This window comes from Lactuca serriola, chromosome 8 (genome assembly GCF_051521515.1).
Source record: "Lactuca serriola cultivar US96UC23 chromosome 8, Lser_US96UC23_V15, whole genome shotgun sequence".
NCBI classification, from domain to species: domain Eukaryota; kingdom Viridiplantae; phylum Streptophyta; class Magnoliopsida; order Asterales; family Asteraceae; genus Lactuca; species Lactuca serriola.
In genome coordinates this window covers 250,941,773-250,968,649 of record NC_136415.1, presented here as the reverse complement: position 1 = coordinate 250,968,649, position 26,877 = coordinate 250,941,773, and the positions used below count along the sequence as shown (strand labels likewise).

General features: G+C 38.4%; 1 protein-coding gene across 1 annotated transcript; it reads right to left on the bottom strand.

Annotated features, from left to right (window-relative positions):
• Window positions 1–502: 502 nt before the first annotated feature.
• NARA5 (pfkB-like carbohydrate kinase family protein) lies at window positions 503–3,868 on the bottom strand. The gene is made up of 5 exons (XM_079013669.1): window positions 3,321–3,868; window positions 2,603–2,865; window positions 2,325–2,442; window positions 1,830–2,038; window positions 503–1,033 (listed from the first exon to the last, which is right to left on the bottom strand). Exons 1-5 carry the CDS (start codon window positions 3,756–3,758, stop codon window positions 580–582), a joined length of 1,482 nt encoding a protein of 493 aa, XP_078869795.1. The 5' UTR covers window positions 3,759–3,868; the 3' UTR covers window positions 503–579.
• Window positions 3,869–26,877: the final 23,009 nt, after the last annotated feature.

The following is a 26,877-nucleotide window of genomic DNA, read 5'->3' as shown; positions in this document are numbered from 1 at the left end:
TTTTAAATCTGCCTATAATTAGTTATATTATTATAATATAAATTGTAATTAAGGAAAAGATAAAAATAATAATATACAAGATACATAGATAATAGATCAATCACAGAAAAAATTGAAACCACATCTCATAAAAATAAAAAAAATAAAAAAATAAAAATAAAAAATAAAAAAAGTTTGGTTCTAAACCTATGATTTTTTATAAAACACAAGGACCATTTATGTAATTTTGTCTTTACGAAATACAATGCGAATAACGGTGTAAACCATCCTTATCATAGGATTAAAACTTAAAAGATTGAATTCAAGACAGAAGACACCACTTCATTTTCATTTAAAGTTTTAACTCTATTAATTCAACCTTTTAACATAATGCATAACTCAAACCATGCTTGTTCCTACAAAATTACTCCTTGTTACCCTCATTAACATCATTCTTTTTTCATTCTTTTTATATACAATCAACATCCTCAAAATAACATAACTTCTCAACAAATCTAATCCATTTCAAAACCATGAATTAATTTAAAAAATAATATATAATTAATAAACAATTTCTACAAACAATCTATCCACAATCCACTACAAACTAGAAATTTGATCCGAACCCACATCCGCCTGAACCGAGCCCCCCTCAACACCAAACCCATACGACTGAGCCAACCGAGACGCATCCTGAACCCTGAGCCGCGTGCCCTGCTGCCCGACCACCACGGCTGCAACCCGGGCAGCTAACGTCCCCATTCCCTTCAAACCCGATGCACCCCTCAATAACCCGTACAATATGCCCGAGGCATACGCGTCCCCGGCCCCACATGTGTCCACTGGGACACAAGGTGAAGGAGGGACGTATAAAGCTTCACCTTTTATGCCAATGTATGACCCGCGGGGCCCATCAGTGACTGAAACTAAGGGGACAAAATGACTTAAATATTGTGTGGAAGATATCGGACTTTCTTCTGAACAAAAATGACAAAATGCTCGGGCTTCATCGCTATTTGCAAATATGATGTCCGCATAGTTTTCCATGATTTCCCTAGAAAAAGAAAATATTATAATATTAATTAATTAAATCCCATTTGTATTTTTCACCATTTTATCAATTTATCCAATGAAAAAAATATTATTTAATGATTATTGTGATGATAGGTCAGCGGCTAAATCGATAAAAATAGTGAAACTATGCTATATTTGTATGCATTTTTCCCTTTTTCCAAACATGGTAACCAAGAAAAATACTTTTTTAAACGACAAAAAAGGTAAGGGGAATATGTAGAAAAATCTCATTATCTTGGGAAATTTTTTGATAAAGTCTTATTTTTTTAACAGAAAATTCATGATTATTTAATATTTTGCCCAAATTAACAAAAAAATCTTTACTATTATTTTAACAGGAAATGACACATTATTATATACAATTAAATAATCGGGACTTTTTTGTTCGAAAAAAATTAGGACTTTATCAAAAAATTCCCCAAAATAATGGGATTTTTCTGAATATTTCCCAAAAGAGTAAAATGGTATAATCCCTACCAAAAAAAAAAGTAAGTGGCTAAATAGATAAAATGGTGAAAGTAGAGTCACCAATAATAATAAGATGTTTAATATGACAAACTTTTATAAGACTGATTATTATGATTTCAATTCTCAATAATTACTTTTTACAGCATATCCTAACACCCTTTAACTTCATAACATCAATTTCTCAAGAAAGTTGAAAATTTTTCATTTTTTTTCTATAGTGATTAAACCATTACACTTAACCTAATTTAAACTTCAACATAAAATGTAACATCATAGAGTAAAAGTAACTAAAGGTAAACAAAACTTACCAAAAATCATCATAATGTCTCTCTATGCAAGTCACATCTGAGGCAGTAACAGCAACCAAAGCACCACTATCACGAGCAAATTGACAAATTTTCTTAATTGTTTTAATTGTGTCTGGAAATTCAAATAAATACCCTTCAACAACAAGAATATTTGTTTTGGAAATTATACTCTCCATACTTGAGTCATAGTTAATGTAAGATGATGTTCCCTGCCTCAGAGAAATATGTAGAATGTATTAGAAATGTGATTACTCATGTTTGTAGTACAAAAAGGGATGAGTTAAAGACTTTTTTTCACTATAGCATTATACTTTAATTTATTCCTATTAAAGCATTAATTTTTAGAAAGCTACCCAATTATAGCAATGTCATCCACATACAAAGCAATTTTAATTGCTATAATCAGGTAGATTTTTCAAAGTACAATGTTGTAATAGGAAAGAAATAAAGTAGGATGATATAATGAAACAATCATTTAATTGGATATTTACATACCTGATATGCAAGCATTGTACGTTGTGCATCTGAGGTTGTCAGAACTATAACTGTCCCTGTGGTCCCATCTTTCACAGGTGCAGAAAGAAAGTTCACATTTGCACGCCTTAGTTTAGTTCTATAAAAACACATCATAAAACTAAAAATCAAAACATAAAACTATATATATATTTATATCTTTACTTTACCCTTATGATTCAGTTTCTCAAAGACTTCATCAACATGGTTTATTTTATCCATACAACACCTAATGGCTAATGTTAAAGGCAAGGGTATACCTGTAAAATCCACCCAATGGATCACCACCAATGCTACCAGCCATAGCTACATTCAAGGGAGGTCCACCAATGGAGTGACCACCAAGCCTAGCCAATGCCACTAGGGTATTAGAAAGAGAGCCGCCAGCAGCCGCCTTGTAGCTGCAGCCATCCATTGCTTGAAGAACTCTACCCCTCTCCTCATGATTCACGACCTTTCTTGTACCTTTGTCTAAACCCAATCTCATCAGAAACTCATCATCCACCATGCCCGAAAAATCTACCTATTAGAGAAAGAAGATCAAATCATTTACCAGTTTTAGAATAAATACAAGCTCAGGCCCAAAAAAAGTTAAGAGACTATAGATTAAACTGAACTTGATTACAAGTATGATGGCATGACTGATGAAATTTGATGATAAACAAATAGGAAAGATTTTGAATTTCAAGATAGAATCTTTTTGACATTCTGGTAAAGAAAGAAGAACAGAGTTAGGGAAATGATTTGTAGACTCGAACACCTCCTAATTCCTACGTGCTCTTTCTACGATTCAATTAGCAGTGAATCTTTGGTAACCTGCAAATTGGGATATGTATAGCTCATGTAGTGTAATGCATTAAAAAGGGATTTGAATAAACGGCGAATCTATGGACATCTGATAAGAGATAACATAGAAGGCAAACATATACTATTTCAGATAAAGATACAAAAGCAAAGTTAGAAGAAAATTAAATGTACCATGGCTTGGCCAAGACCCAATACATCCCATCGGTCAGGCAAAGGAGGAGGAGAGGAGTCGTAATCATCCTTATCCAAAACAGCACCGACTACGTCATCGTCGTCGTCGTCGTCTTCAATTGTGGAACTATGGTTGTCATCGCTGCTGCTGCTGCTGCAGGAAGAAGAAGAAGATGAGGACCTAGCAAAGGAATCCTCGGTGGACATAAGGAATGTTGATGTTGAATGAAAAGGGTATGTGAAGGAGGAATTGACATGGCAAGGATTGCTTAAAGTGTTGTTAGAAAGAATAAGAAGACGACGGAAGGAGGAGGAGGAGGATGAGGTGGAGGGACGAAGCGAGAAAAGGGGTGAAGATGCCCTAAAATTGGAGAGGTGAAGGGTGGAGAGTGGAGATGCGAGAGAGAAAGCCGCCATCACCGTTGTGTCCACCATCATCAATCACAGATTCTATAGGAATGGATTTACTTACAGCCACGTCTACATCCAATGCTTCCTTTCCCTTCTCTTCTCTCTTCTGCATACCACCAGAGAGCATGGTCTGGATAACTGTCATTTATATTTAGAGAGCTGGTGTGGCCAACAAAGTGGCAACACCCCCTCCCATGTCAAAGTCCTCACATGTGTGGTGTTATAACACCAACACCCGCTCACATATCAAATAAGCAAGTGGAATTATAACATAGCTGGGAAAATGGGCAATAAGATGTAACACCAACTTTTTGAAAATAAATAATTTTTTTCTTTTTTTTTTACTATTTCGTTTTTTTTATACTTTTTTTTTCATTTTATAATTTATTTTTTATTTATTTCGATTTTTTTTAAATTGATACAAATATTTTTTAAATATAAATAATAAATAAAACATAATGTTTAAAAATTATAAAAAAAATTAAAAATTTTTAAAGATTAAAATTAACATAAAGGCTAAATTACACATAATATCCAAAAACAAAAAAAAGAAATAACATCTAAATTCAAAAAAAAAAAAAAAAGACAACGCTATTCATTATCGTTATTGTTACCATAGAAGATATAATCCGTCAAATCCTCTCGAAGTTGTCTGTGTTTATTTGCGTCCTGAATATCAACAACGCGATGCAAATAATCTGCTGTTCCTGGTTGAAATTGAACGTGTCTGGGCTCTGTTGGGATATAGTGTGCAATATTTCTCCCTTTATCTTCTACTACCATGTTATGCATTATGATACATGCATACATGATATATCGTAAAGTTTCTAAATTCAATGGTCGTGCTGCATGTTCCACTATATGCCACTTCGCCTTCAGCACTCCAAAAGCACGTTCCACATCCTTACGTGCTCCTTTTTGTCTTCTCTTAAAAAATTTGTCTCGTTCTTCAACCGGGTGGCGGAATGCCTTTACGAATGTGGAATACTGAGGATATATTCCATCTGTAAGGTAATAGTCATATTTGTATTCGTTTCCATTCACCGTGAAAGGAGCATCCGGGGCTTTTCCATTCAAAAGATCGTCGAATATTGGCGACTGATCAAGAACGTTGACGTCGTTGTTGGAACCCGCAACCCCAAAAAATGCATGCCAAATCCATAAATTTTGAGAAGCCACAGCCTCTAACACCAATGAAGGTGATCCGTGATGACCACTTGCGTATTGCCCTTTCCGTGCTACCGGACAATTTTTCCATTTCCAGTGTGTGCAATCAATGTTTTCGATCATTCCGGGAAACCCATGACGTTCTTCATGCGCCGCATACAATTCTTGCAAATCATGCAACGAAGGTTTCCGCAAATACACGTCTCCAAAAGTTTCAACAATACCCCTTGACAATGTATACAAACTCTCTCTTGCGGTTCTTTCGGACATTCTCATATATTCGTCCATGGTGTCGGGTGACTCCCCCATAGCCATCAAACGAATGGCCGCAGCACATTTCTGCAACGTTGTAAACCCCCGTCTACCTCTAGCATCATATCTTAATTGAAAAAATTCGTACCTAAACATAAATTAACTATAGTTTAAAAATATATTGCATATATTGTAAAATTAAAGAAACATGTACATTTTTATTTATTTGGTATAAAAATATAGTAAACAAATGATACCGGCTTTCCAAGGCGTTGGCGATTCGTAAGAACACATCCCTACTCAAACGAAATCTTCTTTTGAAGTCCTTCGCCCCGTATACACAATTATCCGCAAAGTAATCGCGATATAGATGTTCGTGTCCTTCCTTGCGATTTCTGTTTAACATCGCACGTCTTGTTAGTAGCGGGGTTGGGTCTGGTTGTAGCAGGTCGGTAGTGTAATAATGATACATCATCCTAAAGAAAATATCGTCATTTGAATCATCGGACGAGTCGAAAAGATCCATATTTTTTTTGAAGATAATTGAAAGTATGTAGAGAGGATAAGAGAAAGTGTGTGAAAATTTTAAATAAAATGAGAGTATTTATAGGATAAAATGTTTTTTTTTTTTTAATAATTAACTTTTTTTTTCAAACCGTTGCAAATCAAACGGTAATTTTTTTTATTTTTTCTTCGTTTCTTCCCATCGCCACCCCAACGAGATTCACCTCGACAAGAAGCAACGAGCAGGGGGGGCGGTGTTCCCCGTGTCATAACGGCGTTGAGGGGTGCCACCTCACCCCCGTTGCTTCTCATTGGACCCATACCGACTCGTCTTATCTTTGTAATAATAAGACTACAAGAGGGTAATACATAATATTAATAAAAAAAATCAAGACGAATTAAGTAATCTAATCAATTTTTCAACTTGATCTTGTGGTAGACTGGCCCTCCTAGGGGGCACTTGGCAACTCACTCGTGGGGCATGAAATCCCCAAATTCCAAACCGTTAGGGAGCATATGTTTCCAATAGTAAGAGTCAGTCCAAGCAGCGTCTTAACCTTAGTAGTTTTGCGAGCAAACGTAGACGAATGCTTGCAAGACCAGCAAAGCCCTACTTATTAGGAGGGGACTCTTTGGCACCTTAGATAAATTCCTTTACCTCTCGGGAACGAGGTCGTCCCCTGTTCGTTGTTTTTCTTGAGAGAAATTTTTGGTGGTTTTTTATTAAAAAAAAAACAGTTATATATATATATATATATATATATATATATATATATATATATAGAGAGAGAGAGAGAGAGAGAGGGTTTAGATCGGTTGAGAATTCATAGTTTCCTGAGAACTTGAAAACTAAAAGTGGAACGTTAGATCAAAAGTTAATAAGGACAATGATCGTAAACTTACCGATCTCTATTAATGTTTAAATTTTTTGTGTTGTTGGACAAAATTAAAATAATAAATCAAATTTCGGAATTTTTTTTAATAATTTTTTTTAAATAGAGTTTCTTTAATTTTTTTTAGAAAACATGAATCTAAAAAAAATGGGAAAAAAAAAAGTAATTTTTCTAAAAAAAAACTGCATTTTTTTCAAAAAGAAACTGCAATTTAAAAAAAAAAACTGCAATTTAAAAATAAAAAAAAATGTAGTTTAAAAAAAAAAAGCTGCTGTTTTTTTATTAAACAAACTGCATTTTTTTCTTAAACAACTGCATTTTTTTTCAAAAAGAAACTGCAACTTTTCAAAAAAAAAAAACTCCAATTTTTTTAAAAAAACTGCAATTTTTTCAAAAAAAAAAACTTGTAATTTTTTATAAAAAAAAACTGCATTTTTTTGAAAAAGTAAAATTTTAAAAATCGGTAAATTAAAAAAAAACATAGAATATTATTTAAAAAAAACCTGATTTTTTTAACAAAAAAACTCAACGTTTTTTGTGCATATATGCGTAGTTTTTCAATATTCATAAGTAATAATAAAATATCATATTTTTATTAATCAATCTATAAACATAATGATACAAGTATTTTGTTCGATACAAAATAATATATAAAAAAAAAGCTACAAAGATTCATAATGTTATCATTTCTTCATATTAAGATTTTTATATTTTCTTCAATTTATCACTTTTTGCATCTTCAAAATTTTCCACAAATTCTTTCAAATCTACAAGAAAATAAAAAAAAATGATTAATGCAAGAACACTAATAAAAATGCATATGTATATATCATTTAAGATTTACATTCGATTATATAATGTGATATTCACATGTGATTATATAATGTGATATTCACATGTGATTGTATATTTTAAGATTCAAATTTGAAATTGACAAGAAAATTGTAAAAAATAATTAACGAATAACACACTCACAAAATGCATGTGTGCATATAGACGTAATTCATATGTGAATCACATGTAATTCATATGTCATTCACTTGTGATTTACATGTGAATCCCTTGTAATTTACATGTGAGTTACATGTGAATCACATGTAATTCATATGTGAATAACATGTGACTCATATATGAATTACATGTGATTTTTATCGATTGGACATCTTAATTTCACTAACCTTTTAGGTTACTGTAGTGGAATTACATGTGATTCAAGAGCACTAATTAATCAATAAAAAATGAACAATTTTTTAGTAACTTTTTATAATTCTTTTTGAACAAATGAAAAGTTTTAGTCAACTTGAAAATTACCTGCATTTTGGCTTTGAATCTAGTTTGACCAGCTTGTTCTATATTTTCTAATCTAACCATGTCAACAAGCATAAGTCGTCCACCATATCCATCAAATATATCCTCCACAACAATCTGTTGGTTTGGATCATCTAGTCTGCACCATGAGGTGGACTCATTCCAGGCTTTTGTTTTAATCCCACTTAAGCTGCAAAATGAAATTACATATCAAATGAGTGAAAGTACACATTTCCAAGAAGGCAAACCAGTTCAAAAGAAATACCAAACAGCTGAATTTAGATTTTATCCATAATAATTCCCAAAAATTCAGCGGTTTCATGAAATGATGAAACTCAACAAAAAGGTTATTGTGACAGATAATTGGAGACGAACAAACCTTGGATAACATTTGCACTATAACTTTCGGATCAGCATGAATGAACTTATGAGCAAATGCAATGAAGTGCATAACCTAGGAACTATAGAAAAGGTAGTTTGATAACACAAAACCTTGCCAAGAGGATGAATATTCATGTGGTTTAGTGTCTCTTTTCATATTAATTGTATTCACATCACAATAAATGCTCATCAATAAAATATATAAACATGTTTATTGTTAAAATATCCAATGACTCCATCCAAAAAAACATATCCATTATGCTTGGATCCCATAAGTAACATTTTCTTTAGTTGATGGAAGGAGGGTTCTGAACTTATACTCCACAAGACTTATGAGTTTTAGTCTACTTCACAAGAGGATCATGGATGAAAGTCTCGAGAACACTCATTAAGGTTTACCTGTATGCGCAACCATTAACCAAAAAACAGTAGTGTGTGCATAAGCAACCTAGGCCCTAAACCAAGCTACTGGTTTTTTGGAATTGTTAGGCTATCTAACATATTAATTAAGTTTATCAACAAAACTTCGAAAGCACTTTTAGGTTTAACAAAAAATTGACATAAATAAGTAACCAAGAACTCTTCATTGTCCTATAACCAGTGATCAATCTAGAATAACTTTTTTTGCCCTAAAACGAATTATCAAGAGCATAAACTTGTTAGTATAACTAGGATGATGAAATCAAACCGATTATTTTAAAGGACTTCATTGGAGACGGGAAAACGGTAAATGAATGATGATTAACTCCATATCCAGACGAAATTTTAGAGACGCGAAAGTTATGCATTCAAAATATGTCGGAGACAAGAGGTCGAGGAAGGAATGGTGGTTAATTTCAGATATGGACATCATTGATGTTGATTTTGGGAGAAAGCAATATATTAGATGAACGACTCATCGACAAAGGAGGTACAGATTATATGACACCGAAGACGATCCACCACTGAAGAAGAGGTTGATGCAGGGAAACACTGGAGAATAAGCTCAATGCGGGGGAGGATTATAGATCGCGGGTTAGAGAAAGAGAGAGAGAGAGAGAGAGAGAGAGAGAGAGAGAGAGAGAGAGAGAGAGAGGGAGAGAGAGAGAAGGATTGCAAATTTAATTTATCAGATTTAGGAAATTATCTAATTATATTTTTGTTCCCTATTGTACCCCTCTTGTGTTTAATTATGATGCCCTTTTCTTTTTAATCAATAACTTATTTACAAAAACGCCACCTTGCATCTTGACCATTCTTTTTTTATCTAATGGCTTAAAATTAGTTCTCGGGTTCTCGAGAAACTATGAGTTCTCAAATGATCCTTCCTCTCTCTCTCTCTCTCTCACACACACACACATATATATATATATATGTGTGTGTGTGTGTGTGTGTATATATATATATATATATATATAAAGAAACTTACATCACATTCAATAGTCAGAATCATTCATTGTATTTCCTTGATTAATTTCATCTATTGGATCATTTTGATGATGTAATCATAAAATAAAATAAAATTGATATTAACTAAATTAAGTTGAATACGTTTGAAAATTTGAAAACTTATTAATAGTGACTGAAATTTTAATTAAAATGTATTAAAGTAAAATAAATGTGAACATAATTGTCAAAACATAAATATGGTTCCTTCCTTTTTAAAATCATGTAATTTGTATATACGTTTCATAATTATAGAATTTGAAATCAAAGAATTCAAAATATTATGATATGAATCACATTATTATTTTCTTCATATCCTTTACAAAATCGTTGTTCAAAATTATATATAAGTATAATCTCATTCAGTTGTTATCACAAATTCATGAAATATGGACGTTGAAGCATCACGTTCGAATATCAGCTTCATAAGGTTAGTAATTTCTTTTTTTATTTTTGATTTATTGATTAATTTCTTATATCTAATTATAGTTTATGTGTTCATTATATGTATCAATGGCTTATTTGTGGATTTTTTATTCTCTCTCTCTCTCTCTCTCTCTCTCTCTCTCTCTTTCTCTTTATCTATCTATCTCTCTATCTATCTATCTATCTATCTATCTATCTATCTATCTCTCTTTGTCTACCTCTATCTACATCTATCTACCTATCTATCTATCTATTTATCTATCTATGTGTGTGTGTTTGTGTTTGTGTGTGAGTGTTTGGATTGGATTCTATGTTTGGATTGGATGAAGTAAAATTTAGTTTAACTAGTTCTGTGTTAATTGGATTGGATTATGTGTTTGGATTGGATGAAAAAAATAAAGAAAAGTAAAAATTGCGTACCTTCCCGAAGGGTTTAGTGTCTATATATACTAAAAGAGAAACTTGATGACATCACTTTCAACAATCAAAACAATTCATTGTGTTTCCTTGATTAATTTCACCCATTTGATCATTTTGATGATGTCATCATAAAATAAAATAAAATAAATATTAACTAAATTAAGTTGTCTAGTTTGGAAAGTTGAAAACTTATTAATGGTGACTAGAAATTTTAGTTGGAATGTATTGAAGTGAAATAATTGTCAACATAATTGTCAAAACATAAATATGGTTTCTTCCTTTTTAAAATCATGTAATTTGTATATACCTTTCATAATTATAGAATTTGAAATCAAATAATTTAAAATAATATGATATGAATCACAATATTAATTTCTTCATATCCTTTCCAAAATCGTTATTCAAAGTTATGTATAAGTATAATCTTGTTCAGTTGTTATCACAATTTCGTGAAATCTAGACTTTGCAGCATCACGTTCGAATATCAGCTTCATAAGGTTAGCAATTATTTTTTGATTTACTGATTAATTTTTTACATCTGATTATAGTTTATGTGTTTAGTATATATATCAGTGGCTTATTAGTGGGTTTTTGATAAACATATTTTCTACTCTCTCTTTCTCTCTCTCTCTCTCTCACTCACTCTCTTTGTGTGTGTTTGGATTCGATGAAGTAAAATTCAGTTTATTTAGTTTTGTGTTAATTGGATTGGATTATGTGTTTGGATTGGATGAAAAATTAAATAAAGAAAAGTAAAAATGGAGTGTACCTTCCCGAAGGGTTTAGTGTCAACATATGTTATTTCTTCAAAATGACTTATTTAGACTTGCTGTAAAACCTAATTTTAATTTGAATGATTTGTATATTCTTTAATATATGCGTGTGTCTGTGTGTCTTAATCAACATATGCATTTTTTTCCAAAGGTGAAAAAAGGCAAATGTAATTTTGATATTGTCGTGTTATACATTCTTGTAAAATAACCTATTTACCCTTATTGTGTGTGTCTGTTAGTGTTTCAGTGTGTGTTTGTGTGTGTGTTTGGATTGGATTTTGTGTTTGTATTTGATGATATAAAATTCAGTTTAATTAGTTTTGTGTTTGGATCGGATGAAAATAGAAATAAAGAAAAGTAAAAGTGGAGTACCTTTCCGAAAGGTTTAGTGTCTACATATATTATTTCTTCAAAATGACTTATTTACCCTTGCAGTAAAAACTACTTTTTTGGGAATGAATCATATATTTCTTTAATATATGTTTGTGTCCGTGTTTCTCAATCAACATATGTTTTTTTGTCCAAAGGTAAAAAAAGGCAATCTACTTTTGATATTGCCTTATTATACATACTTGTTGTAAAATGATTTGTTTGAATCAAAATGATAATGCATGTGTTATCATCCTCCTACGTATGGCAAAGCTCAAAATTTGGGATGGTAAGAATATTTTTTTTATTATAAATGTGTAATGTCTGGAATTTATCAGGTATGGTATTGCTTTTATTCAAGTTATAATTGTTAAAAATAATGGGATTTTTGGGACGGAGTGTACGCTGGGCGTACAGGGTTTATGCATGGCGTACGCCTGTGAGGCGCAGATTGGGGGACTCCCAGCGTACGCTGGGTATAGCCAAGCGTACGTTGGGCGTAGGGTGACCAGATGCAAACCGTAAATTTTAGGGTTTACACCCTATTTAAACAACTTATAATCTTCAAAACCCCTTATCTTCTCAGTCTCCCTTGTCCTCTTAGAGCCCAACTTGAACCCTAACCCTCTTGTTTGTATTTTGGAGCTTACTTTGAGAATTTTGGTGTTGTTTCGATGATTGTGAAGAGAAAGAAGTTTGAAGAAGGAGCAAGGACTTGAAGAGAGCTTGTAGATCCAGGGGATTAGCACCATTTTTTACTCATTTGAGGTATCAAGCTTCAAACTTGACCATTGCATGCTTAGTTGTAGTGTTGGGGTGTTTTATGGGTTATTTTAACTCCATTGTTGAGGTTTCTTGTGTCTTGGTAGTTTCAGACCATAAGAGTTGTCCTTTTGAGCTCTTGGAAGCATTTAGAGTCATAAAAATCGGACCTTGATGGTTAAGCCACAACCATGCAAGTGTTTGATGGTCACAAAGTTTGTATAAGGACTTAAATCATGTTTTAACCCCAATCTATGCAAGCAAAGACATAAAGTTTGTAACTTTATGGATTAGGATGTTTTAAAGGACATGGATCTATATTTTGGTCGTTAGGACTTAATGGATTAAGTCACAAAAGAAGTATTAAGGAAGTTGGTCAGTACGTTGGGCGTACACCCTGGTACACTGCATGTACTGGGTCAACTTCCCACTTCTGGTCAAGGCTAGCATATGTTGGGCGTACGTGCCAGGTACGTCACGTGTACGGATACAGAGTAACGAATGTGGGTTTTTGGGCCTCAGAAGTTTGGTCCTGGATTATTGGGCCTTATGGCCTATTTTGGAGTAAGGCCTTTGGGCCTAGAACTGAGATTTATGGTATTGGGCCTTTTGGGCCATAATGTACCATCAAAATTTATTTATTTTGGGCCAAGAGTGTGTTGGGCTTACAATAAGGCCCATTTGAGGAGTTGGGCCCAATTTAGAAAATCAGGCCATTGGTGGGCCACTAGTGGGTTTGGGAAGACTATTTAGATTTGGGCCTTTCATGTTATGGTGTTGGGCCTTAGGCATTGACCAAATTAGATCAGGGGTAAAATGGTCATTTAACTTTAAGAATGATTATTAGTTTTTTATTAAGTGTTATTGTGGTGATGATAGCTCGGGGAGTCGTCAGAGCTATCGTTAGAGGTTTCTTACCATGAGTTTCTGCATTCAGCTTTGAAAGGTGAGTTACCTTCCTATAGAAGTGGGTTGAAGGCACCAATGTCGGCCCACTAGTAGCTAATTATAATAGAGATGATTATTTGTGTTATAATTGTATGATATGTTACTGCCTGTTGTGCTTTATATGCTAGTATGCTATGATATTATTTTATAGTGGTAGGGGTAAGGGTGAAATAATCCCCATAACCGGTCGAAAGGATCGAAGGGGTAGGTTAGTACCTAGATATGCTAGGCAGTATGTGATTTATGTGTATATGCTAAGATGTTATGTGGTAGTGGTAAGGGTGAAATAGTCCCCATAACCGGATGAAAAGGACCGAAGGGTTAGGCCAGCACCCAAATATGCTAAGCGGTTACCGGTTGAAAGGGACCAAAATGGTAGGCCAGCACCCTGATCTGCTAGGCAGTTACCGGTTGAAAGAGACCAAAGGGGTAGGCCAGTACCCGGATATGCTAGGCAATATATGTATAGTATGGTATGTGGTATGATGGGGGAACTCACTAAGCTTTGTGCCAACGATTTTCAGTTTAGGTTTAAGGTACCTCTTCTTGGAAGGGAAAGGAGTTGACGGGATTGCATCGCATCACACCATGATTTCCACACATGAGATTCTTGGGAGATTTACTCTAATGATGTTTTATTGTGACACGTTTTGATTATTGACAATTTGGTTTTGTTATGGGATGACACGATGGATGTTTGTATACTAATGGTTTTATAATTACTTATTTAAAAATGAAATTTTTGGTCTTAGATTTTGGGATGTTACAAGTTGGTATTAGAGCCTTGGTTTAAGGGATTCGGACACACCTTCGGGGGTGTCTGGACTCAAATCAAGGGTTTGAGAAATTTTTCCAAGAAAAATAATTTTTCCAAGATTTAAAATTAAGGGTTTTCATAAAGAACAAGGAGTGTGATGCGTGCAATCGGCCGAACTCAAGTAAGTTTTCCCCAAGATACCATATATGTTATGTTATGATATGAAGTATGAAAATGTGAACTACATGCTAGATTAGGGCTAAGGATCTAGGGAGGATACCTTATATGCCTACTACATGTGCTTGTTGAACTGCATGCTAGATTAGGGCTAAGGATCTAGGAAGGATGCCTTGTATGCCTACTGAATGTGTTTATTGAACTACATGCTAGTATTGATTAGTCAGTGATATGATGTCCTGATTAGGATATGATTGGTCTTGGTTACTCAATGCTTGAATGCTACTTGCTTTGTGCTTTTAGGAGTCCTAGTTGTCTTTAATTAACTACTAAACAAATACGTTAAGTTACATATTACAAGGACTAAATAATTTCAGAAGGTTAGGTCTAGCCCTACTTCGTAGCTATTGTCTGAGTCCAACCGTTGTAGGGTAGGACCTCTCATTCGAAGAATTATCTGGGCTTAGTAATATGTAATGGTATTCGTAAGCTAGTTAGGGAGAGATAGCAGGGACTTCTTATGTAGCTGATGGCAAAGAGTGGGTTGGAGATTACCCTAGGGCAAGCCTAAGATAGGATTAGTATTAGAAGTTATTTGATTGAGAATTGTATACATGGATAGGAGGCGGCTTAGGTGAACCAAGGAAAACCAAGGGGAAAGTACGGATAGATGTGGAAGGTAGTATGGGCCCGTACTACTGAAAGCATAGGATCCGTACTCGACTCTTAGGGAGCCGCGAGAAACCAAGAGTGGAAAGTGTGAGACCTCTCGAGGTTATATATGACCCTGACGATTGTGTTTTTTGTTTCAGAATGGTGGTGAAACATCATGGAGCAGGAGGTTCAGGGTCTGGGTCTGGTTCGGGTATGAGTTCTGATCCGATTGATGATGGATTGCGCGAGTCCATAGAATCTGAGATTACGAGAGGCATCCTTGAGGCGACCCCATGATTTTCGGGTCGATCAAGGAAGGTATCATTGAGATGATGGAGGATCGCCTTAGGGCATTCAAGAGTGACATGACACCTGGCTAGTCAGGGACTCGCACGCTCTCCTTCAAGGATTTCAGGGGATGCAGAGCACTAGACTTTTATGGGATGAAAGACCCAATTGTGGCTAGGCGATGGATTGCAAACATCGAGTTTGCACAGTTGACGAGTTTCTTCCCTGAGGGGTCAAAGGTCAGGTATGCTACTGGTTGTTTGAGGGAGAGAGCTAGAGACTGGTGGGAGGCGGTCAGTGATACGTTAGGAGCCCTAACCATTGAGGCTATGACCTGGTCGGACTTTGTGACCAAATTTTGGGTCGAGTTTGCACCAGCTGTGGAGATTTAGCAGCTAGCCAAGGAGTTTTTGGATATGAGGCAGACTACGAAGACAATGGAGGAGATTACCACCAAGTTCATGGAGAGGGCCTTGTTGGTGCCTCAGTACGCTGGTGATGAGGAGATGAATAAAACCTGGTACCATGACATGTTGAGTGCTGACATTCGAAATCAAGTCAATTACTCGACGTGCCCGACTTTAGATGACATGATAGCCAGTGCAAGAGAGAGGGAGATTGACATAGAGCATGTTAGGAAGAGGAAAGCAATGGTCGGTAAGTCGACTGGGGTTTCAGTGAAGAAACCCAAGGGATTCGACACGAGGTCAAAGGGCCAGTAGGGCCAGAGCCACTGTGGGAAGTGCGGCAAGACGCATGAGGGAGTTTGCAGATTAGGGGCATCGGGCTGCTATAAGTGTGGCAAGATTGGGCACTTTGGCAGGGATTGTATTTCCCCTACTCCCACCATTCAGACAGCATACCTGATTTGCTTCCATTGCAATCAGAAGGGCCATAAAAAGGCCAATTTCCCGAGATTGTATTAGGAGCGCCAATGGTGGCGCCAGCTCCAACGACCCTACGGATCATAGATGGTCGATAGGGCAAGCCAGATACTCCGGTGGTAAGGAGTCGAGCCTTCCAGCTGACAGCCGAGGAGGCACGTATTGCACCAAATATGGTGACTGGTATGTTTCTTCTCCCTATCTTTCATTATATTTCATTTTTGATATTTATGTTCCATGTATTCTGTTTTAGTATCATTCCATGTGAACGGTATCCCAGTGTTGGTGTTGTTTGACTCGGGAGCTACCCGATCTTTCGTTTCTCTTGCACTCAGCAAGAGGTTTGATGAGCCTTTAGGCATGTTAGATTGTCCTTCAGAGGTTGAGATTGCAGACGAACGATCCATCCGGGCATCAGAGGTTTATAGATATTGTGTCCTGGGGATGAATAGCGAGCGTTACCTCGTGGATTTGGTTCCTATTCCTTTACGTGGGAACAAGGTCATCATATGCATGGATTGGTTGAGCCCTAATGGGGTGGTGATCGACTGTGAGCAACATTTGGTTCGGGTCAGGACCCCAAGTGGGGGAGAGCAAGTGATTCAGGGTGAGAGACCACATCATGGACCGATCATGTGTTCAGCAGTGACAGCCAGGCGCTACCTACAACAGGGGTGTGCAGGTTTTGTCACCTACGTTATGGATACCCGGGAGGAGGGTATGGCAATAATGAGAGATGTGCCGGTTGTGTGGGAGTACCCAGATGTGTTTCAGGAGGATTTGCCTGGGATACCTCTGGGGAGACAGGTAGAGTTCAGGATTGACTTAGTTCTGGGTGCGGCTCCGATAGCCAAGGCACCATATCGGTTGACACCTCCCGAGATGTAGGAGTTGTCTACACAGCTGCAAGAGTTGTTAGACAAGGGACTTATCAGGCCCAACAGTTCACCTTGGGGAGCCCCGATTCTGTTTGTGAAGAAGAATGACGAGTCTTATCGGATGTATATAGATTAACGGGAGTTGAACAAGGTAACGGTGAAGAACCGTTACTCACTCCCGAGGATTGACGATCTCTTCGACCGGCTTCAGGGGGCATGTTGGTTTTCCAAGATCGATTTGCATTCAGGTTATCACCAGATGAGAGTCAGAGATGAGGATGTATAGAAGACTGCTTTTTAGACTCGCTATGGTCACTATGAGTTCGTGGTGATGCCATTTGGTCTCACCAATGCTCCTGCCGCATTCATGGATCTCATGAACCGCGTATGCAGACCGATGCTGGATCGGTATGTGATAGTCTTTATTGATGATATCTTGGTTTACTCCAAGACGCAGGAGCAGCACGAGGAGCACCTGAGGGAGGTGCTGGAGACACTGAGGAGGGAGAGAATTTTCCTAAAGTTCTCCAAGTGCGAGTTTTGGTTATGAGAGGTAAAATTTCTGGGGCACCTCGTCAACCAGAACGGTATACTGGTCGTTCCGGCCAAGGTGGAGGCTGTGATGAGATGGGAAGTTCCGAAGTCGCCATCCAAGATTCGAAGCTTCCTCGGTTTAGTAGGATTTTACTGGAGATTCATTCAGGACTTCTCCAAGATAGCGGTACCCCTGACCAGATTGACTAAGAAGTCGGTGACTTTCCGTTGGGGACCTGAGTAGTAGGCGGCCTTCGAAGAGGTTGTGTGAGGCGTCGATCTTAGCCCTACCTGAGGGTGTTGAGGATTTCGTGGTGCATTGTGACGTGTCTATCTCGGTTTTGGGCGCAATATTGATGCAGAGAGGGCACATCATCGCTTACATCGCGAGGCAGTTAAATCCTCACGAAGTGAACTACCTGACGCACGACCTAGAGTTGGGGGCAGTTTTTGCCCTCAAGATTGGGCGACACTACCTCTATAAGGTCCGTTGTACCATTTACATGGATCATAAGAGTTTGAGGTACTTGATGGACCAGCCAAATCTGAACATGAGACAGTGGCAGTGGTTAGACGTGGTGAAGGATTACGATTGTGAGATCCTTTACTACCCGGGGAAGGCCAATGGTGTGGCCGATGCACTTAGCAGCAAGGCATTCGCGGCCCCGATCAGAGATATCTTCCTAAGGATGACGGTAGTGACTCCGCTTTTGGAGCGGATTCTGGAGGCTCGGCAGGAGGCTATGAAGTAGGAGCACCGGAAGACTGAGCATATCGTAGGTCAGATTTCCTCCTTCAGCTATGATAGCCGCGGTTTATTGACACTCCACTGTAGAGTGTGGGTTCCGTACTCGAGCGGCGTGCGCCATGTCCTGATGGAGGAGGCACACAAATCCAGATTGTCCATCCACCCCAAGGCGATGAAGATGTATAGAGATCTTCGTCATGATTACTGGTGGCCCTGCATGAAGCGGGATGTAGCTTGGTATGTCGAGAGGTGCTTGACCTGCAGGAAGGTCAAGGCTGAACACTAGAGGCCTCACGGAAAGGCGCGGTCGTTGGATATCCCTGTGTGGAAATGGGAAGATATTACCATGGACTTCGTTACGAAGTTACCTTGGACGGTGCACGGAGTTGACACGATATGGGTCATCGTGGATTGATTGACCAAGAGCGCCCACTTCATACTAATTCAGGAGAGTATTTCGGCCGAGAAGTTGCCAGTCATCTACACCCGAGAGATAGTAGCTCGGTATGGGGTTCCGATTTCTATGATTTCTGACAGGTATGTGCGATTCACTTCCAGATTCTGGAAGAAATTTCATGACGATTTGGGTACTCGTCTGCACTTCAGCATGACTTTCTACCCGCAGACGGATGGTCAGAGCGAGCGAACCATCCAAACTTTGGAGGATATTTTGCGAGCATGTGTTATAGACTTCGATGGTAGTTAGGATACCTACCTTCCATTGGCAGAGTTTTCCTACAATATTAGCTACCACACCAACATCGATCGATCGACCTCCATTCAATCTGCTTTACGGGAGGAAGTGCAGGACCCCAATATGTTGGGGTAAGATCGGCCAGAGAGTCGTTGGGAGTATCAAGGTGGTACTCAAGATAACTGAGAAGATCCAAAAGGTCTGGAGTAGACTCCAGACGGCTCATAGTCGGCAGAAGAGCTACGCTGACAAACGCTGATTGGACCTGGAGTTCCAAGTCGGGGATATGGTCCTTCTGAAGGTATCACCTTGGAAGGGTGTCATCCGCTTCAGAAAGCGGGTCAAGTTGGGCCCCAGGTATATAGGACCCTTCAGAGTGGTAGCCCGGGTGGGCAAGGTAGCATATCGATTGGATCTTCCGGAGGAACTTAGACAGATCCACAACACTTTTCATGTTTCGCAGCTGCGAAAGTGCATGGCCGACGATTCCTCGATGGTTCCTTTGGAGGACATTTAGTTGGATGAATGCCTGAACTACATCGAGAGGCCTGTAGCCATTCTAGACAGGAAGTTAAAGGCTCTGAGAAACAAGGAAGTATAGTTGGTGAAGGTGCAGTGGAAATACCATAAGGGCTCAGAATGGACGTGGGAGCCAGAGGATGAGATGAGGGAGCATTACCCCGAGTTATTCCTGTCAGCAACAGCAAATTTCGAGGACAAAGTCTAATACAAGTGGGGGAGATTTGTAACGTCCGGAATTTATCAGGTACGGTATTGCTTTTATTCAAGTTATAATTGTTAAAATAATGGGATTTTGGGACAGAGCATACGTTGGGCGTACAGGGTGTACGCATGGCATACGCCTATGAGGCGCGGATCGGGGGACTCCCATGCGTACGTTGGGCGTACCCAAGCGTACGTTGGGCATAGGGTGACCAGATGCAAACCCTAAATTTTAGGGTTTGCACCCTATTTAAACAACTTATAATCTTCAAAACCCTTATCCTCTCAACCTCCCTGGTCCTCTCAGTGCCCAACTCGAACCCTAACCCTCTTGTTTGTATTTTGGAGCTTACTTTGACCATTTTGGTGCTGTTTTGGTGATTTTGAAGAGACAGAAGTTTGAAGAAGGAGCAAGGACTTAAAGAGAGCTTGTAGATCCAGGGGATTAGCACCATTTTAACTCATTTGAAGTATCAAGCTTCAAACTTGACCATTTCATGCTTAGTTGTAGTGTTGGGGTGTTTTATGAGTTATTTTGACTCCATTGTTGAGGTTTCGTGTATCTTGGTAGTTCCAGACCATAAGAGTTGTCCTTTTGAGCTCTTGAAAGCATTTAGAGTCATAAAAATCGGACGTTGATGGTTAAGCCACAACCATGCAAGTGTTTAATGGTCACAAAGTTTGTTTAAGGACTTAAATCATGTTTTAACTCCCATCTATGCATGCAAAGAAATAAAGTTTGTAACTTTATGGATTAGGATGTCTTAAAGGACCTGGATTTGTATTTTGGATGTTAGGACTTAATGGATTAAGTCACAAAAGGAGTCTTAAGGAAGTTGGTCAGTACGCTAGGCGTACACCCTGGTACGCTATACGTACTGGGTCAACTTCCCGCTTCTAGTCAAGGCTAGCGTACGTGCCAGGTACGTCGCACGTACGCATATAAAGTAACGAATGTGGGTTTTTGGGCCTCGATTGTTGGGCCTCATGGCCCACTTTGGAGTAAGGCCTCTGGGCCTAAAACTGAGATTTATGGTATTGGGCCTTTTGGGCCATAATGGACCATCAGAAATTATTTATTTTGGGACAAGAGTGTGTTGGGCTTACAATAAGGCCCATTTGAGGAGTTGGGCCCAATTTAGAAAATTAGGCCATTGGTGGGCCACTAGTGGGTTTGGGACGACTATTTACATTTGGGTCTTTCATGTGATTGATGGGTTTTGAGCATTGTAACACTCTTATGGTGTACATGAAACCCTAGATGCTTTGGATCTATGTTTTCTTTATTATACATGCAAACTTTCATTTTTTCTAAAGCATCATCCTAACTAGGACTGTAGCACATCAACCTTAGAAATTATAGGAAAATTTCATGAAATGAGAAAGAAATCATACCTAGGTTCTTGAGATTGAAAGCTCCATACAAGCCTTGCACCTAAAACGATTTCGGAAACAACCTTAAAATTTCTGCCATGATCGACGACTTGTAACTCGCGCTCTAGAAATTAAAATTAACATTCCAATGGTTAAAACTTCAATAAATTAATTCTAAAGCTTCACTCCAAATTTCTCGACGATCCAACGGTTCAATCTCCGGGGATCGTCCGAGAACTACTGAAAGGTCTTCAAAAACGGGAATTCCAAGCAAAATGGATATAACGGTTATGTTGTGTTTAAGGGTCCTTAACTTACGTGGCTGACCAAATTCAGCCCTAAGGCCCCTAATTCAACCCAAAACATTTCCCCTTATTTCTTTAGGTTTGAAACAATAACTCTATTGCCCCTCTTTGCAATATTATGAATTTAAAGTCCTCAAGTCTTAGTCCGGTTCCTCATAACTCCACCTATCATTGATTTGACATTCAAGTAATTATAATTTCATTTCATACACCTCTATACTTAGTCTTGAAATATAAAATTAACTATTGGAATTCAAAGATTTGAATTTATAACCTCAAACTTTCATTTTTTTGACCCATGATTATAACTATTAAAATTAATTGGAAATTAGGGAGTTACAACTCTCCCCCACTTGAATCATACATCGTCCTCAAAGGCTTTGTATGTGCCTACATCTCTACCTCTTGCTCCTAAGTTCATTCAGAACCCTCTGGTGTTGTTATGGGAATTTTACTATGCTGATCACCTTGTTGCACAAGGTCTTTGTATTTATCTCGATGATTGTAATCATTTTCTCAATGTAATTGAGTCACATGCCTATCTGAACGTCTTCGAGTGGGACCGTTGTCGTCTCATCCCTAAACACTTCTGAAGCTGCAAAATATTGAAAGTTTTGTAGGTCAATCCCAACTCATCTTCCAGTTCCAAAATGATACACTACCTTCCTCACTCGAGCAATGATCTTATATGGACCTAAGCACTGAGGTACTAAGCTCCTTTCCAACGACACCTCATCACCTCTTACTGAGGTGAAACTACCAACATGTTATAATATCCTAACTGGAATTCCAAATACGAACGTCTCCTGTCAGCGTAGCCCCCCTGTCGACTCTGCATGTTTATCAACTGCTATCAACCGCTTCCAAGACATCTAAATCAACTCATTTTCCTTAAGTATGATATATGTGCTCCCCGACACTCAATGACCAACCCCACCCAACACACAGGTGTCCAATTCTTCTTGCCACACAACATATCAAATGATGACATGCCAATACACGATTTGAAATCATGCTAATTTGCAACTGAGTACTCATTTCCTCCTTAACCTTTTCTTAAATCCAAGACACGAACTAGATGTCCCTGACAGAGACAATAAAAAACCATCACCCTATGCCTAGTTACGACCTTCCTATTGTAGTGCCTTCTTGTTACCTCTATTGTAAGCACCTACACCTGACCATAATATGTCAAATAACCCCGACTATCTTGATCCACAGCTGGAATCTCTCTCAAAACTCTCACGCTTTTGCTTTCTCATCTAGAAGCTAACGCTACTTCATGTACCATTTTCAACACCTCCAAAAGAGGATTAAACGTTGTCATTCAAAGACAGCACCCCCGAGGTGGCTCATTATCCGACTTCTAACTAAGATCATCAACATCTACACTCACTTCATCGGGATAGTAAGGTATCTCGACATTGACATCCTAAACCATGTATAGCAACAAGCCCAAATCCTTGCAAAACTCCCATAATCCTAAAATTTATGGCCCCCACTTTCCAATATCGACTCTCCGAGGGCAACGATCATTCCTACTTCTTCACATACGAAACTGAGTGACCACTTTACAAGGAACTCTGATACTTCCAAATGAAACAACATCTTAAGCGACACCTCCTCAACATCTCGTCAGGGGTAATGGTTTTGACACACAACCGTACACCTCTAGCACTCTAGTTGTCTTCTTAGCGAACCAACACTTTCAACTACATGAACAAAGCATATCCTACTCACTGGCTAGCAATTTCCTACCGATGCTTCCAACTCACACTCTTACATCATTCTTCTCTTCACCAGAGGTATCATACTTTGCACCATACGTACATCATGGTACCCTCATCAATTAGTTACCGAACAATCAGACGAACTAGTCTAAACATTCATTTATATATGCCAATTTTAAGCTCATAACCAACCATTATGGGTCTACAGAGATGTAAACATCATCTCACAACCCTTTAGGTTACCAATTACCCCTCTTTTTTTTAGCTCACTGCAATCCAGTGCTATCATCCTAATCGGGCCTGTTTGGTTCACGAACAACACTTCCATGGGTTTATATGTATAATACAATCATTCCATATCCCACAATTGTAGTAGGTAAGAATAGACGGAAGTATCGAATATCTGGGAACCTAGAAAATATTATCCAATTTTCAAATGCCTCGAACCTCCAAGACTTTATCAGACAAGAACAGCAAGGGGGCTCTCACCACGATCTTAAAATAGAGCTTATCTAATTACTTAACATGTGAGTCAATGTTGATGATTCAAAACGCCTGATGAACATTTACACAAAACAAGTTGCATCCGTTCTAACGATTAAATCCACGATATTCTTGAATACGTAAAAGGCCGCAACGATACACCACACCTAAACCGAATCATCCATCTCGGATGGTTGTCTGCCCTTTCTCTCTCTTGTGCATCAACTAGTGAGACTAAAGATTTCAAAATCTACAACAGCTGACTCAAGCCTTCCTTACCATAACGAAGTTTGTGCAGTCCTTAAACTCTTATTATGATGAGTAATTCTCCCCCACTTGGAATCCAATGAACCTTTGTTGATGCCCTGGATGGATCCAGTCCCAACCTATCTTAATGGGTCCCACTATTTGGATTCTAAGTGATCAATTGTTTTACGGAACTAAGTAGACCTTCCTCCACATGAAACTTCACTATGTGATACCATAAAATCATACTAAAATGGAACCCCATCCGACTATTTCCACTATCATGCATTATTCATGCATCACTATTGAAATAAACCGATCGGTAACCTCCCGTCAAGGACCTCTAAAGTGTTGGATTAGATGTCTAAGTCCATAATTATAATTGTTATGTACTTGAATTGATAGTAGCAATGTCCTTTCGGGTTGCCTTCAAACCTGGCAATTGAATAGGATAACTGTTAGAAAGAGAATAATGATTTATTAATTTATTACTTGGTTAATAAATTCATTTGAAATCAAGATAAATGATTTATTAATGTATTATGGATATAATATATTAACTAGAAATCATATTCCTTAATTAATATTGTAGCACCTGGTTCTTGGTACATATTTCTTTTTATTTTTATCTAAGTGTTTTGCATTTTTGGCCTTGGACTTGGCGAGTTGAAGGACCAACTCGCCGAGTAGAAGCGGGATGAGACGTGGGATTTAAGTGATGGACTCGGCGAGTCGGGTCCCGGACTCGACGAGTAGGCCCTGGCTGGACAAAAACACTAATATGAGGGTTTGCACCCTATTTAAGCATCTCATTCAGTCACCCTTCGTCCCATTTGCTCCCAGAAGACCCACGTAGAAAACCCCAATCGTGTGAGTGAAGAAAGGAAGGAAAAGCTTGAAGAAACAAGAAGAGGCTAGAGGGATCCGAGTTTGAGCATCTTCCACAGTGCATTTGAGGTATAAAGCTTATACCTTGCTCATTATTATTATGGATCTATTCTTGAAGGAAGTTAGGGCTTCTAAGAGCCATTTTGGCAACCAACCATGATTGCAAGCATGGTTGAGGGCTAGGGTTTCGAATCCAGGGTTCTTGAGGGACCCTAAGGCATAAAGCAACTATTTTAGAACCCATGGAAAGCCTCATGCATGTTGGGAGTTCCTTTTTGAGCCATTTGGGCTCATTATTCCATGCATGCACGTAAAGTTTGTAACTTTACGTGCTAGATCGAGCCTAGGGGCTTGGATCTATCTGTTGGTCAAAGGTTGTACATCATAAATCGAGGATTTAGGGTGTGGACGTTACCGACTCGGCGGGTCCGTTCTTGGGACTCGGCGAGTCCAAGGTATAAAGTCCCATATCTGTTGAGGGTCTAAAGAACTCAGTTGGGTGTTAGAAGGACTGTAGAAGGTCAAAAGGAGCGACCCAACGCTTTGGACTTAGCCTTAGACCTGGAATTCATGGGACTCGACGAGTGCTAGAACAGACTCGGCGAGTCCAAGGCAATCTCCTTAAGATTGAAGATGAACTCGGCGAGTTGTTCATACAACTCGGCGAGTCGAGGTCAGGACTTGTTCATCAGATGAAGGTGAACTCGACGAGTTGTTCATACAACCCGGCGAGTCGGATGAAGGATCATTCGATGTTCTTATAGAAGAGGAAATCTTCAAGTCATCACCAAACTCGACGAGTCGAGTCATGGATGAGGACGTGTAAGAAAATAGGGACTCAACGAGTTGACGACCCAACTTGGCGAGTCGGGTCAACTTGAAGTTGACTTTGACTTGGACTTAATTGTGGGCAAAATATTCATTTTACCCTAAGAGTAGATATCAGTTTCTGACTGAGTGTTTTGTGGGGATTTTAGCCGGAGGATTTCTGGAGCAGCAGCAGACAGAGACTTCCCACACGGATTATCAACAGCTACTTGTTCGAGGTGAGTTACCCAGTAGGAGTTGTATGTTATATGATTGTCTTTGTGATATCATCTAGGATTGCTACTACCTGATATGTTATATGCTGGCATGATATGTTATATGTGATAGTAGTAGAGTTCGGTTGTTAGGACCAAAGCGTAGGTCAGGCACCCCAAATATGTCTGACAGTATGTGATAATATGTTTATATGCTGGCATGATATGTTATATGTGATAGTGGTAATAGGAGGGGAATAGTCCCCAAGTTCGGTTGTTAGGGCCGAAGGGCAGTTCGGACACCCCAGATATGTATGATAGTATGTTATGTTATGATATATGTGATAGTAGCAGTAGGGGGTGGAATAGTCCCCGAGGGTCGGTTGTTAGGACCGACAGGTAGGTCAGCACCCCAGAATGGCTTCACATGGGTAGTTCAGCACCCCAGAATGGCTTGACACGGGTAGGACGGCACCCCAGAATGGCCACATGGGTAGGTCGGCTCCCCAGAATGGTCGTACGGGTAGGTCGGCACCCCAGAATGGTCGTATCGGGTAAGTCGGGCACCCCAGAATTGCCCGGCAGTATATATATGCTATATGATTGTATGGTATGTAGTACGATGGGGGAACTCACTTTGTGTTTACAGTTTACAGTTTTGGTTTCAGGTACCTCTTCAGCGAAGGGGAAGGAGCTGGCGCAATAGTGGCACATCATACACACACATGTTGGTTTTCCGCACTAGAGTTTCTTGGGATTGTACTATGACATTATTCTTACTTTTGTGAATGGTTTCAGACATGAGTTGTCGTTTTATGAAAATTTATGATTAGATGGCGTTTTCTTATAAATGTTTTTACAAGTCGGTTAATTAAAAATGAAATTTTTGGACTTGAAAATTGGGTCGTTACAAATATTTAATCAAAATTAATTTAGAATTAATTTTGGGATTAAAGGAATTAACTGAAACTGTAGGGACTAAAGGTGAAAATGTTCAATAGTTGGGATGAGCATTCTAGAACCTCCCTAAAGGGGGGAACAAATTCTAGGGTGTTCCTAGGGTTTCCTTAGGCTCTAAGGGTGCCTTGGATGCCTTAGGGAGGAAGTTAAGGGATTAGGGTTATCTTGGATAC